Source organism: Eurosta solidaginis, chromosome 5, assembly GCF_040869045.1.
Source record: "Eurosta solidaginis isolate ZX-2024a chromosome 5, ASM4086904v1, whole genome shotgun sequence".
Taxonomy (NCBI): Eukaryota; Metazoa; Arthropoda; class Insecta; order Diptera; family Tephritidae; genus Eurosta; species Eurosta solidaginis.
In genome coordinates this window covers 67134911-67150177 of record NC_090323.1, presented here as the reverse complement: position 1 = coordinate 67150177, position 15267 = coordinate 67134911, and the positions used below count along the sequence as shown (strand labels likewise).

The following is a 15267-nucleotide window of genomic DNA, read 5'->3' as shown; positions in this document are numbered from 1 at the left end:
CATTTTATTTTGATTGTATTTATAGTTAAGAAGGACACGGCTGCTTAACATTTTAACTATTTTTTGTAAAAACGAAATATTTTTATGGGGCTGCTGACAGATGTTCGCTTAATGAAGCAAAAGTCCCTGTATGAAAAGGGAAACTTAATTAATTCATTAAATAGAATTGTGATTTGATTAAGTTTCTGTGTGAAAACGGTATAAAATTCTTAGCAACATTGAAAACATATATTTTTTATTGCAGCTAGCTGGTTTTGTTTTTAGTAAGTCTTAGTGATTCTGGCCATTGAACATACACTTTACTTTTACAATTATGTGCGGAAATCGTCTCCCATTCCAACAGTATCAAAAAGTTTTTTGGGTGCATAGGGAAGTTGGCAGCTTCAGAAATATGAAATGTTACTCATACACCCTATTCAATATGATTTCCTTAGGCTGAAGGAACAGTGCTTGTTATAAGCTATACTATGTGTGAAGCGATATTTGTTTTCATATATTTTAAAATATTGTAACTTTATTTATAAGTAGGCTTAACTATATAACCAAGGGTGTTTCCGTAAAAGGGTCAAACAAGAGCAAAAAAGTTAACTTTTGCCTAGTATAATTTTATTGAAAGCCGTAGGTATATGTTTTCACAATATTTTGGTACAATTAGTTGGCTAACATAGAAGATGTTGGATGAAAATCTTTGTTTTGTTACCGAAACATCGGTGTATCGTTTGCATCCTGGTTGAAGAGCGCCCGATTTCATAACTTGTTTATTAAACGTCCACTATAATATCAAAATGTATTGAATTTATGTTCAGGTAGGACATCTTGAATTGGTTTTTGAACTAAGACTTTTTTAAACAAATTCTAAAGTATGTCGTTTTTTATTTCTACGTCAAGGCGTTTTCGAAACGGCAGGCAAGATAGTTGGATCTTCCACTAAGTAGTCAATATGCATATACTGGAAGCTTTGAAAGGAACGCAGCAGAAAAACGATGGTACCATCAAATGTTTTAAGTGTGGTAAGCCAGGGCACATTGCACGTTATTGCAGTACCAACCCTAATAGTTCCAACTTGGCTGGTCGTAAACGCAAAGCTGGAGGAGATAAGCAAGAGCGAGTCAAATGTAAAGATTGAAAACTTGCCCCAGCTATTGAATGTCCTGTGATATCTATCTCGCAAATTGGAAGAAAGTCGAGTAGTCTTACCGTCAAAGGAAATGTGGAAAAGAGCGTGTACTGACTGTAGATACGGGCGCATCTCATTCCTTAATCCGATCTGATTTGGTCAACAGGAGAGTAAAACCATTACTTAGAGCAAGATTGCGTACGGTCACTGGCAAGTATAACCAAGTCCGAGGAGAAGTGATCTGTGAAGTCTTAATTGGGAAGGTCATGGTTCTACACAAATTCGTTGTGACGGAGATTATTCATGAAGTCATATTGGGATTGGACTTCTTATTTGACCATGACATCAGGATCGATATGCAGAGAAGGATTATGCATTATAATAACCGGGATATACCACTTAAATTCCGTTTGGAGAAAGGGTTCAGCAGTAATCGTGTACTGGTGGAGAAGACTAGACAAAGACCACGAAAGTCAAAGGCAAAGGTTGATGGATCGAATGGGCCAAATAAAGCAAAATCAAAGGTACCTGCGAGAGAAACACTGGCATTGACAAAACCTAATGGACGCAATAAACTGAGCGAATGAATTTCCCAGAAATAATGCAAGGGTGGTTTCAAGCCAGGGCGCCCTACTCTTGGGAAACGTCGGAACGATACTGATTATGTGAAGCCAATCCATCAAGCGCAAGCTCTGCAAAGTAGTTCATTGGCCAAAAAACAGAGTGTGAGGGAACGAATCAGAATAATACGTACTAGGATGAAACACAGGTACGACAAGAACAATAATTCGGAAGGTTTCCGGGAGGGAGATTTGGTACTGCTATACAACCCTCACCAGCGGAAAGGTGTTCCGTCCAAATTTTGGTGCAGTTGGGAAGGCCCGTACACAGTTGTGAAGAAGATCAGTGATACCATCTACAGCATAAAAACCATTGGGAAACCACGAAATAGAAGGGCGGTTCATTTGGATATGCTAGCAGCGTTTAGATCAGGAAATTTGTCTGTTCGGGACGATAATTTTATAGCTGGTAACTAAGTAGTAAATTCTAGAAAAAGAAACGCCTAGAAGTACGCGAACGAGGAAGCCGAAGAGTATAAAAGCAGCACAAGCTGATGCATGAGCCATTCAGTTTGTTTCGAACACGCTATCAGTTGCGAAGTGAAGTTTAATTTTGAAGTACTTTCAAAGCAGTCTAATAAAGACCACTTTGTAATACAGAATATTGAAGTGTTTTATTCAACAGTTTAGCAATAAGAACGTAAGCAGAAGTTTGCAAATAAGCAGTTCCCAGAAATTCGTTACAATATTAGTGCTGCTCGGCTGCTACAACAGCAACAAACACAGTGATTTGTTTCGTTTTCAACGTTAACGATTGAGCTCGGTTTCATTCATTTAGTTGAATCAAAGAGGATAAATACAATAATAGCCGTCACTCGTTATTTTTTTGGCATTTACTCGATGTATAATGAGAGGTAGTCGCTACTTTTTGGGCGAGATGTTTATAAATATCTTCTATACATTTTCGTGGGGTATTTGTGTTTATTTTTCGACTGTATTTAATTAATTTATTTAATTCTCTTTCCAAAAATCACAGTTGCACAAGGGGCCTACACGGCATGGATAAATGCGAGACAATTAAAAATGTCCCTCTCAGAAAACATTCGGCATCAATTTTTTCAATTTCCAGCGAGATACTTGCCACAAAATAACGAGTGACGGCTCTTATTGTATTTATTCTCTTTGGTTGAATAATAAGGCCGCTGAAACGAAACGAAAGTATTTTGCTATGTTTTTCTGCACAGATTTGAATAGTTTGTTGAGCATCTCTTACTAAAACACATCTTGGTATAATATTCATTTTCATCCTAACGTAGATAACTTTGTTTTGATATTGTCACGGATATTAGCATCACTAAATTATCCCATCACTAAGGCGATGCTAAGGCCATGCCAAGCAGTATTTACGTTAATAATCAAATCAAGTATACACATATATAAGGCAGCCCAGAGAGATGTCACACACAGATGCATTTGCTTATACGCCTATATGCGAGCGAGAGACTGTAAACTACAAACATTCACATCAATAATTCAATCTTTATGTATCTACATAAACGAATAAATAATTGCGTCTACACATATGTACCATGTACGAATACGAGCAGCGGAGAGTCAATGCGCAAACACATGCATATATCTGAGAAGTTTGAGAGCTAATGGACTAGTAGATTCTGGAAGCGCCTAAAAGATGTATAAAATTGTGCAATTTTAGTTATAGCTGAGAAGTTTGAGAGCTCATGGACAATGCTAGTACATTCTGGAAAAATGCGAACGAGGAAACCAAAGGGTATAAAAGGCAACAGATGAAGAGGCGCTGTAATTCAGTTTGAGTTGAGCAATAAATCAGTTATTGATTAAGCACGCGATCTGGCGGCCAATAGTAGAGTTCAATTTGAATTATCAATCAGTTTGGTTATTAAACCTGCGAGTAGCAAAGTATAAGTGTCATTGTGAAGTACTTTAATAAAGGCCATTTTTCCATTATTCAATATTGGAGTTATTTATTCAACAGTTCAGTGATTCGAACTTAGCAGAGGATTGCAAATAAGAGGATTTGCAAGTAAATTCGTTACAATTGGTGTCAGAAGTGGGATTGTTGAATAAATTCCAAAGGACAACAAGGACATGGCAAAGTTCAGTGAATTGAAGATCCAGCAACTAAAGAAGGAGTTGGAGACCCGTGGATTGAATACAAGCGGCGTTAAACTTGAACTTCAGGCACGGCTACGAGAGGCAATGGAAGCAGAAGAAATTGATGTGGAAGAGTATGTCTTTCATCTTGATGGCGAGGAGACAACAAAAATTGAAGAGAAAAACGAAACATCGCAAACGGTTACCAGCACAGACTTGAACGTGATATTGGCTGCAATATCTGCACAAACGTCGACAGTAACATCGAAAATTGAAGCACAAGAAACACGTATTTCAGAAATGTCGACACAAATTTCTTCACAACTGGAATCGCATGAAACCCGTATAACATCCAAGATGGAAACTAAACTGGAAGAACAGAAAACGTATATGTCATCACAAATGGAAGCACAAGAAACGCGTATTTCAGAAATGTCGTCGCAAATGTCATCTCAACTGGAAGAACAGAAGACATATATGGCATCGAAACTGGAAGAACAGAAGACATATATGATATCTCAGTTGGCTCAGCAGTTGAAAGCGCAAGAGGATCGCATATCATCGCAGTTGGAGGGTTTTAGTGAACGACAAGATAAAATGGAAGCTGAGATGGATGCTTTGAAAGATCGGACTCAGCAGTTACAATTAAATCGTCCAGCAGTTTCAGCGAGTAATCCAAAGGTAAAAACTCCATCCTTTGACGGTTCTGTTCCTTTCCAGGTCTTTAAGCTACAGTTTGAGAAGACCGCAGCAGTGAACAACTGGAATGTGGAAGATAAAGTTGCCGCACTCTTCGTAGCATTGAAAAGACCAGCTGCCGAAATCTTACAGACTATTCCAGAGTACGAACGGAACAGTTATGACGCATTGATGGCTGCTGTAGAACGGCGATACGGAAGCGAACACAGGAAACAGATATTTCAAATAGAATTGCAAAACCGCTACCAAAAAGCTAACGAAACTTTGCAGGAGTTTGCTTCGGACATTGAAAGATTGGCTCATCTTGCAAATGCGGATGCACCCGTGGAATACACGGAAAGAGTGAAGATTCAGAGCTTTATAAATGGCATACGGGACGTCGAAACGAAGCGAGCCACATACGCGAACCCAAAGCAAACATTTTCTGAAACGGTATCCCATGCATTGACTCAGGAAACGGCGTCATTATTGAGTAAACCAGCATACAAAGCTCATCGTGTGGAAGTAGAAAGGCCGGAGTGGGTAGATACAATTTTGGAAGCTCCAAAGGGATCACAAGAGAAAAATGCCGGAGTTATGAAATGTTTCAAGTGCGGTAACCCAGGTCACATTGCACGTCATTGCAGTAGCAATTCCAATAGTTCCAACAATGTGGGTGGCCGTAAACGCAGAGCTGAAGGAGACGAGCAAATCTCCAAATCCACTCAATCGTTAAACTAAAGCTAGTCAGCCGCAAGGGGCGACAGCTGGCTCCCTCAATTGAATGCCCCATAATCTCTATCTCGCAAATTGGAAGAAGGTCAAGCAATCTTACTGTCGGAGGACATGTGGATGGAAAGGAACGTTTACTAACTGTAGATACGGGTGCATCCCATTCCATCATTCGATCAGATTTAGTCAACAAGAAGATAAGACCATTGCTTGGAGCAAGATTACGTACAGCCACGGGAGAGGACACCCAGGTAATTTGAGCAGTAGAATGTGAAGTAGCAATTGGGAACGTCACGGTACTTCACAATTTTATAGTGGCAGGTATTGTTGATGAAATCATAATTGGAGTGGACTTCTTAATCAACAAAGGCATCAAGATCGATATGCAAAGCAAGACGATGCGATATAAGAACATGGATGTGCCACTTAATTTCGGCTACGAGAGAGGCTACAGCAGTAAACGAGTGCTGGTGGAAGAGAGTCAGCAAATACCACCAAAATCAGAAGCAGTCATCTGGGCAAAGGTAGATGGAGATTGTGGGACAAACAAATTGTGGGTTGTCGAAGCAGCAAATAAATCAGCACTGAACATACTTGTAGGAAAAACCCTGGCTATGACAAAACAAGATGGACGTATTCCGGTAAGAGTACTCAATGAATTCAAGTCACCATTCAATTTGACCAAAGGAGCTGGGATTCAAGGGGTTGTGTAGCGCAATATATAGCTTCTCCAACCCAATTGTCAACCTCACCTTCGAGCGGCGAATCCCGTTTCACTAACAGACGAGGCTCTGGCGACCCCAAGCTCCTCATGGAACTTGGGGGTGGGGAGGGAGGGATGGCCTGCAGGTTCAATGTTGCCATATAAATCGTTCCCGAGATGGTCGGGCCAGCACCTTAATGGTGCTGTGTTACCGGAGCGTATCGGATCTGTATCCGACAAAGGACCATCACATCGATAAAACTCCCCAAAGCTTCGGGGAGTAACCTAATCGCTACAACAACAACAACAACAACAACAACAACACCAAAGGAGCTATTTTGGGAAGATGCCAAGAGGCCGAAGTAGTTATTAACTGTGAACAGCTCCAGGAATACGTTTCATCTAGTAATACTAATCTTTCAAATGATATCACGGCATGGACGCATGGGCTAGAGGAAGCCTATCAGAGTAAGGCAAAACAAGTGCTCCTAAAGTACGCGAACATATTTGACCAGGATGATTCTAAACCAGGCCGCACCAACGTTGTGAAACACCAAATTGACACTGGAGATGCGAGGCCGATCCGTCAAGCTCCACGTAGTGTTCCACTGGCGAAGTGGGAAGTTGTGAGTCAAATCATTCAAGAAATGAGCGACAGCGGCGTCATCGAACCATCAGCAAGTCCGTGGAGTTCACCGGTAGTACTTGTAAAAAAGAAGAATGGAAAAATGAGGTTTTTCGTGGACTACCGGAAGTTGAATGACGTAACGAAAAAGGATAGCTACCCATTGCCAAGAATTGACGACACTCTGGACTCGCTATCTGGTACGAAATGGTTTTCCACGCTGGACTTGAAAAGTGGCTACTGGCAAGTGGAGGTGAAGGAGGAAGATAAAGAGAAAACAGCCTTCAGTGTCGGTGATGGTCTTTGGCAATTTACAGTGATGCCTTCTGGACTTTGTAATGCACCAGCTACTTTTGAGAGACTCATGGACCAGGTACTGAAAGGACTACATTGGAAAACATGCTTGGTGTACCTGGACGACATCATCGTATTGGGCAAGAACTTTGATGAACATCTTAAGAACTTGGAGGAAGTTTTCCAGAGAATAGCTGGCGCTGGTCTGAAGTTAAGTCCCAAAAAGTGTGCGCTGTTTAAAAAGGAAGTCAATTATTTGGGTCACAAGGTAACGACAGAGGGCATCTGCACTGCGAACGAAAAAATAGAGGCTGTAAAGGATTGGCCAAGACCACAGAACCTACATGAATTGAGAAGTTTTCTTGGGCTGTGCACATATTACCGCCGATTTGTACCAAATTTTTCCAGCGTAGCCCATAGCCTCCATGAGCTTACAAGAAAAAATAAAGCTTTTGAATGGAAAAAGGAGCAAGAAGTGGCTTTCCAAACATTGAAGGAGCATTTGTGCACTGCCCCAATGTTAGCATATCCGATTCCAGGAGCAACATTTATTCTAGATACAGATGCGAGTGGATATGCTATAGGAGGCGTTTTATCACAACTGGTCGATGGACAGGAGAAGGTACTTGCATATTACAGTCGTTCGATTGGAAAACCAGAGAGGAACTACTGTGTTACGCGGAGAGAGCTGTTGGCATTGGTAGAGTGCATTAAACATTTTCACAAATACCTCTACGGCCAGCGATTCCGTGTCAGGACAGATCACGCAGCGTTGAAATGGCTTCTGCAGTTCCGTAATCCGGACAATTGGCACGGTGGATCGAGCGACTACAAAGCTACGACTTTTCCATTGAGCATCGAAAAGGTAGTACCCATGGAAATGCTGATGCAATGTCACGAAGACCATGTAGTTTGGAATGCAAGCACTGTTCAAAAGCCGAGGCTAAAGAAGACATTATAGATGTCCGGCTAATGAATATAACATGTACAGATGAATGGGACAAGGAACAGCTAAGAAAGTGCCAGCTAGAAGATGCAGATCTGTCACGTGTTATGCAAGGGCTCGAACGAAATGAAAGACCAAACAGAGAAGAGATGTCAGCAGAGAGTCCCATTGCGAAGTCATATTGGGCACAGTGGAACAGTTTAGAATTGATATCCGGTTGCCTTTATCGAGTATGGGAGAGTGAGGATGGTAAATACAAGAATAAACTGATAGTTGTTCCCAGAAAGAGGATTCCTGACGTGCTCAGCGAGCTGCACAATGGTCCAAGCGGAGGTCATCTTGGAATCACGAAGACGCTCGAGAAGATTAAACGGAGATTCTATTGGGTTGGTTGCCGTCAGTCGGTCACTGAGTGGATTGCGAACTGCGAGGTTTGCAGCAGAGCGAAAGGGCCCCGAACACGAAGTCATGGCCAGATGAAGGAATATAACTCAGGTGCGCCATTTAAGGGATCGCCATGGATGTCGCAGGTCCATTTCCTACTAGCAACCGCGGAAACAAATACGTACTGGTGGTTATGGATTATTTCAGTAAATGGCCAGAGGTATACCCAATCCCAAACCAAGAAGCAGAAACAGTAGCAGAAGTGGTTAAAAACGAATGGGTTGCAAGGTATGGTGTACCAATGGAGTTACATTCTGACCAAGGCAGGAATTTCGAATCAGCTGTGTTCCAGGAAATGTGTAAGTCATTGGGCATTCGAAAAACACGGACAACTGCATTGCATCCTCAATCCGATGGTATGGTAGAACGATTCAATAGAACATTGGAGGAGCACTTAAGGAAAGTAGTAGACAAGTACCATAAAGAATGGGATACCCGCATACCATTATTCTTGATGGCTTACCGATCAGCAGTGCATGAGACAACGGGCCAAACCCCTGCAAAAGTAATTTTTGGCAATGACCTTAGACTGCCAGCTGATTTGAAGTTTGGGATAGATGCCAATGCGGAGAGAAATGTCAGGAAATCCACTAGTGATTTGGAAGAAGAGCTAAGAGAAATACATGATCTGATAAGGCAACGAACAAAGATTATGAGTGACAAGATGAAAGCCAGATATGATAAAGCAATTAATTCAGAAGGTTTTCAGGAAGGAGATTTGGTGCTGTTATACAACCCACAACGTAAAAAGGTTTGTCCCCGAAATTGCAGTGTAATTGGGAAGGCCCATACAAAGTTGTAAAACGGATCAACGATGTAGTGTACCGCATATAAACCATCGGCAAACCACAAACCAAAATGAAAGTGGTCCATTTGGAAAGGCTGGCAACGTTTAGATCGAGAGATTTGTCTGATCGGGACGATCAGACTTAGGTGGAGGGCAGTGTCACGGATATTAGCATCACTAAATTATCCCATCACTAAGGCGATGCTAAGGCCATGCCAAGCAGTATTTACGTTAAAAATCAAATCAAGTATACACATATATAAGGCAGCCCAGAGAGATGTCACACACAGATGCATTTACTTATACGCCTATATGCGCGCGAGATACTGTAAACTACAAACATTCACATCAATAATTCAATCTTTATGCATCTACATAAACGCATAAATAATTGCGTCTACACATATGTACCATGTACGAATACGAGCAGCGGAGTCAATGCGCAAACACATGCATATATCTGAGAAGTTTGAGAGCTAATGGACTAGTAGATTCTGGAAGCGCCTAAAAGATGTATAAAATTGTGCAATTTTAGTTATAGCTGAGAAGTTTGAGAGCTCATGGACAATGCTAGTACATTCTGGAAAAATGCGAACGAGGAAACCAAAGGGTATAAAAGGCAACAGATGAAGAGGCGCTGTAATTCAGTTTGAGTTGAGCAATCAATCAGTTATTGATTAAGCACGCGATCTGGCGGCCAATAGTAGAGTTCAGTTTGAATTATCAATCAGTTTGGTTATTAAGCCTGCGAGTAGCAAAGTATAAGTGTCATTGTGAAGTACTTTAATAAAGGCCATTTTTCCATTATTCAATATTGGAGTTATTTATTCAACAGTTTAGTGATTCGAACTTAGCAGAGGATTGCCAATAAGAGGATTTGCAAGTAAATTCGTTACAATATGAAAGTTATTGCATTGTAATGTACTTCTCCAATTTCAGGTGAAGTATTCCTTTTCTGGAGTATCTCGCAATCCCCCGTCTTACTCGCCCTTGTAGCTGGACAATCTGCCACCATAATGGAGAACGTATCGGACGATGTTATTGTTGGGCGTTGCATTGCAGTGTTGAAAGGTATTTTTGGCAATGGCGCCGTTCCTCAGTCCAAGGAAACAGTTGTTACACGTTGGCGTGCCGATCCCTGGGCTCATGGCTCCTACAGTTTTGTATCTGTTGGTTCCTCCGGTAGTGATTATGATCTGCTTGCTTCACCTGTCATACCGCCGAGTTCAATCAGTACTAATATCAATCAAGATCGAGATGAATTGCCACGTTTGTTTTTTGCCGGTGAACATACCATACGCAATTATCCCGCCACAGTTCACGGTGCATTCTTGAGTGGTCTACGTGAGGCTGGTCGTATAGCTGATTATTATTTAGGTTACCCAGAGGGTACGCCGCCAGATATCGGTTACTCGATTGTGGAAGCTGCTAATACAGCATCGGTAGGCGATAATGTCGATATTGTTGATATAGCTCATTCAACAGATTAATCGTCAAAGACTTCAGAAGAAAAATCGAACACTGCCGATTCTAATGAATAAATAGCAAATAAAAGAAAATAAGAAGTAATGAGACCGTTTGTGTATGTCTGTGAGATGCATGCGTTTTTGTCATCAGAATAATTTTTTGTCTTTCCATATATCGCAAACCTAGAACAATGCAGATCAAAATCCAAATACTGAAATTTGGCAGATATGCATACTACTGGCTTGCCCAACTCAATACCTACTCATCTGTATGCTCTACCACCCAGAGAGGGTCTGGTGAAATCTAAAAATTGCATCATGACATATGGGGAAGTCAATCAGTATTTCGCCTTTCACTGAACATTGTGATTTTTTTCGAGTTGATCGCTATTTTGATCTAAGTGTGCGATATTGTAGTTGTAGTTGCTTTATTTAATAAAACATTCGTTAAAATCCTTTATATCATAAATCTGAATTATGCACCATTTACTTGCAGTTCGCAATTCAAATTCAGCTGAGTTTACGGAACAAGTGCAGAATACATATATTTGTCAAAAAAAAAATATAAAATCGGACTTTGTAGAGATTTTTATGTTGATTCCAACGGTATATTCCCTTTTTGATGCAAATGAAAGGTTTGGGGTAATTCCATGTCAAAAGGCGAAATTATGAATTTTTCAAATCAAAATATCTCCGAAACTAGTGGATGGATTTCAAAAATTAAACAATCGAAAAATAACCTATAAAAATACCTTTCATCTCATGTATATATATCTTTAACTTTTCTAGTCTTTATTTACCAAAAATTTGAAAAAGCTCTTTTTTGGTCGAAATTTTTTAAATTAAATTTTTTTCAAAAAAGGCTTAACTAAAACTATGTAAAACTAGTCTTATCTATTCCTATATTAAATACAGCTTCCTTTTAACCTAGTTAACTAAGTCTACAAATTTTAAACATATATATTAAATTAGCTTTCTTTTAACCTAGAGTAGGTAGGTTGAACTGGCCGGTCCATGAAGACCTCACATAGACTGATTGAGTCCGTAGTGTTACCAGAAGTTTGTTTTAACGACCAAACTGAAAAACCCTATCAAAAACCAGGACCTATGTTATAAAATAACTCCGTCCTCTTGGCAAATACTAGAAGCTTCCTAGGACTTAAGCCACCTGCTGCTTCTAGATCTGACAGCTGTATCACTCCTAATAACTGGAGTCTTAGCCTGGCAAGTGCAGGGCTCGAGCACAGAACGTGCTCGATCGTTTCCTCCTCCAACCCGCACTTCCTACACCTGCTATCACTGACCAAGCCTAATTTAAAGGCATGTGACGCCAGAAGGCAGTGCCCAGTCAGAATACCCGTCATGAGTCTACAGTCCTCTCTTTTTAATGATAGAAGCAACTGTGTTAGTCTAAGGTTGTAAGACCTACACATAATCTTCGACACTTTACAGCCCCGCGCTTGAACCCACGCCTTTCCTGCTTGGTCGATCATGTGCACCTCTCGCCTTCGCTTAATCTCGCCCAATCTAATTGGGACGTCTACGGAGCAAGCTCCAAGGGATGCGCCCTTTTTAGCTAATTCGTCCGCTTTTTCATTCCCATCTATTCCCATATGCCCTGGGACCTAATATAGATGTATGCTTCTCCCTGTCCCGATTCTCTCCAGAGACTGCTTACACTCTAACACGCATTTAGATGCTGTGCTATGCGAGATTATTGCCTTAATTGCTGCTTGACTGTCAATATAAAAGTTAACACGGTTGCAGCTTAAGCTATTCTCTTCCAGGGTTTCTACTGCTTTGGTTACGGCTAATATTTCCGCTTGAAAAACGCTACGGTAATACGGCAGCCTGTAGGATCTGCTTATTTCCGGATCAGCGCAGTATACCGCAGACCCCACTCCTTCCACTATTTTGGAACCATCGGTGTACACATGTATCACCTCGTCCGCCATTTTCGCACTCTTGCGCCAACCGTCCACCTCTATTGTGGCCTTAAGATCTCCCTCAAAGTACAGGTAGGGAATCATGTAGTCCGTTCGTCTTGTGACTGATGACGCTATACTACTATGGCCATATGGTCGGCGCTCAAGCTGTCCCGAAGCATCGAGCCTGGTTGCGGTCGTTAACGCTTTGTTCTTTGCTACCAGGTCTACAGGTGGAATGTGCAGAATGGCATACAGTGCAGCCTTCGGGGTTGTTTTCAGGGCTCCCGTAATGCAAAGCATCGATAGTCTTCATACCCCCTCAAATTTTTTGAGGTATGTTGTTTTTTGTGTGGGTTTCCACCAAACAAGAACTCCATAGTATAGAATAGGGCTTACAATCGCTGTAAAAACCCAATGAGAAAGAGAGGGCGATAGGCCCCACTTACACCCCAGCATTCTTTTATATGCATAGAGTGCCGTTGAGGCCTTCTTGACCCTCTCCTCCACGTTGAGCTTCCATGACAGCTTACTGTCTAGGATGATTCCTAGATATTTTGTGCAAGGTTTCTCCTGTAAGGTCACCGCTCCTAACTTAGGCCTGGTCCAATTTGGGACCTTGTACCTCTTTGTAAACAAGACCATATCCGTCTTCTCCGCATTGACTTTCAGCCCGACATTAGATGCCCAGGTATGAATATCCCGAAGCGCCCGATCCATCAAAGAACTAATCGTTGGAAGGCATTTTCCACTTATGACAATTGCAACGTCATCTGCGTAAGCCGTAAGTTTTACGGGTCCCTCATCGAATTGCCTGAGCAGTTGGTTGATGACCAGTGTCCACAGCAGAGGTGATAGCACCCCTCCCTGCGGCGTGCCCCTGTCCACTGATTTCGTGGCCTCGTACAATCCCCATTGTGATGTAATCTTTCTGCAATTTAACATGCAGCCGATCCATCTGATTAAGGCAGGATGTACTTTAATGTAATTAAGACCATCCATAATCGCCCATTTTGCAACATTATTGAAAGCCCCGGCAATGTCCAAGAAGACTCCTAGAGCATACTCCTTATATTCCAGGGATTTCTCTATGCTTATTACCACCCTATGCAATGCGGTGTCTACCGACTTGCCTTTGGTGTACGCATGCTGTGTTGTGGAGAGCAGCTTTTCATCCACGTTGGACTTTATGTACACATCTATCAGCCTCTCAAAGGTTTTGAGAAGAAATGATGTTAAGCTAATGGGTCTATAGTCTTTGGGATACACGTGACCGATCTTCCCCGCCTTTGGTAGAAAAGCTACACGAGCAGTTCTCCAAGAGTGCGGTACATGATTCAGTCTTATGCACCCATCGAATATTATTTTAAGCCATTCCACGACCGCCCTACTTGAGACTTGTAGCATGGCCGGGAATATACCATCTGGGCCCGGCGATTTAAACTTAGAAAACGTCTTCACTGCCCACTCGATCTTGGTATCGGTCACCAAGCCCGGCACCTCTAGCTCCGTGATCGAAGTGTGAGTGATGTCTGCTGGTTCTTCTAAGCCGTCTCCCGATGGGAAATGTGTATCGAGAAGCACCTCAAGGGATTCCTCACTATCACGTGACCATTCCCCGTTCTATTTCTTTATTAGTCCCTGGACTATGTTTCCCTTTGCTAGGACTTTTTTCAACCGTGCTGTTTCACTGGAGCACTCTATGTCCGTACAGAAACTTTTCCATGAGTTTCTCTTCGCCCTGGTAATTTCACGCTTGTAGATCCTCAGTAGATCCCTGTACTCGTCCCGACACGCTTCGCGTTCTGCGGTGTTTGCGAGTTTAAACATTTCTTTTACCTGTCTTCTTAGAAGACTCAGCTCATTGCTCCACCATGGCGGCTTTGCTTTTCCTCTGAATCTTCTTAGAGGGCAAGCTTTGTTATACGCAGTCATAAGCGTCCTTGTTAGGAATTCATTCGAATCCTCCAGTTCCTCTACATTAGCAACCTCTTTGGGTTGTCCCAGTTTTGTTTCTACATGTTTCTGGAATTTAGTCCAATTCGTTGCCCTAGGGTTTCTAAAGGTTCCTCCCTTCTCTACCCTCTTTAGTGGGATGATGAAGCTTATATACGCATGGTCGGAGAAGGATGGTCTATCAAGAACCATCCAATCATACCTTGATATATCACGCTCGGAGCTAAATGTAATATCCAGAACATTGCTGGATGTTGGCTCAATGTATGTAGGAACATTTCCCCTGTTGGCTATCTGCAAATTGGTTTGCAGGATGTAACAAAATAGAGATTCGCCTCTTTCGTTCGTATCTGCTCCTCCCCACGCATTGTGGTGCGCATTTGCATCTGCGCCTATGACCAACCGCCCTTTGCGCCCTTCCTCCTGTACTAGCCTTTTGCACTCCATCGGTGGAACCTCCGCAGCATGGGCCATGTAGCAGGACGCCAGGATAAATGCCTGCTTATTATTTTGCTCAACGGCCACCGCTACGAGATCCTCAGTGGTGTAATTAGGCAGCATATATGAATGCAGCTGTTTCCTTACCATTACTACAGCTCGCACCCGTCCTTCCGTTTGCGCGTAGTAAACGCCAAACCCGCGAGCGCTAAGTCCAGAAACCTTTCCTCCCGATGAGACCCACGGCTCCTGGATCAGCGCCACAACAAACGAACCCTCCTCAAGGGTTAGGAGGAGTTCGCTCGACGCCACTTTACTGTGTTGGAGGTTTATCTGTAGGACTTGCAGCTCCATTGGGCTGTTTGTCCCCCTCCAGCACCTTCGTCTTGACGTCGTCGTCCTCCTCTTGCCCTTTTGGTTTAGAGTATTCGAGGCCCCTTCAGCCCCTCGTGAATGTTTTGCC

General features: G+C 42.2%; 1 protein-coding gene across 1 annotated transcript; it reads left to right on the top strand.

The window, feature by feature from the left end:
- Positions 1 to 940: 940 nt before the first annotated feature.
- LOC137254169 (possible lysine-specific histone demethylase 1-like) lies at positions 941 to 12489 on the top strand (the record flags this gene model as incomplete). The annotated part of the gene is made up of 3 exons (XM_067791901.1): positions 941 to 1010; positions 9959 to 10397; positions 12435 to 12489. Coding segments are annotated over exons 1-3 (564 nt in total), but the record flags the coding sequence as incomplete, so codon positions are not given.
- Positions 12490 to 15267: the final 2778 nt, after the last annotated feature.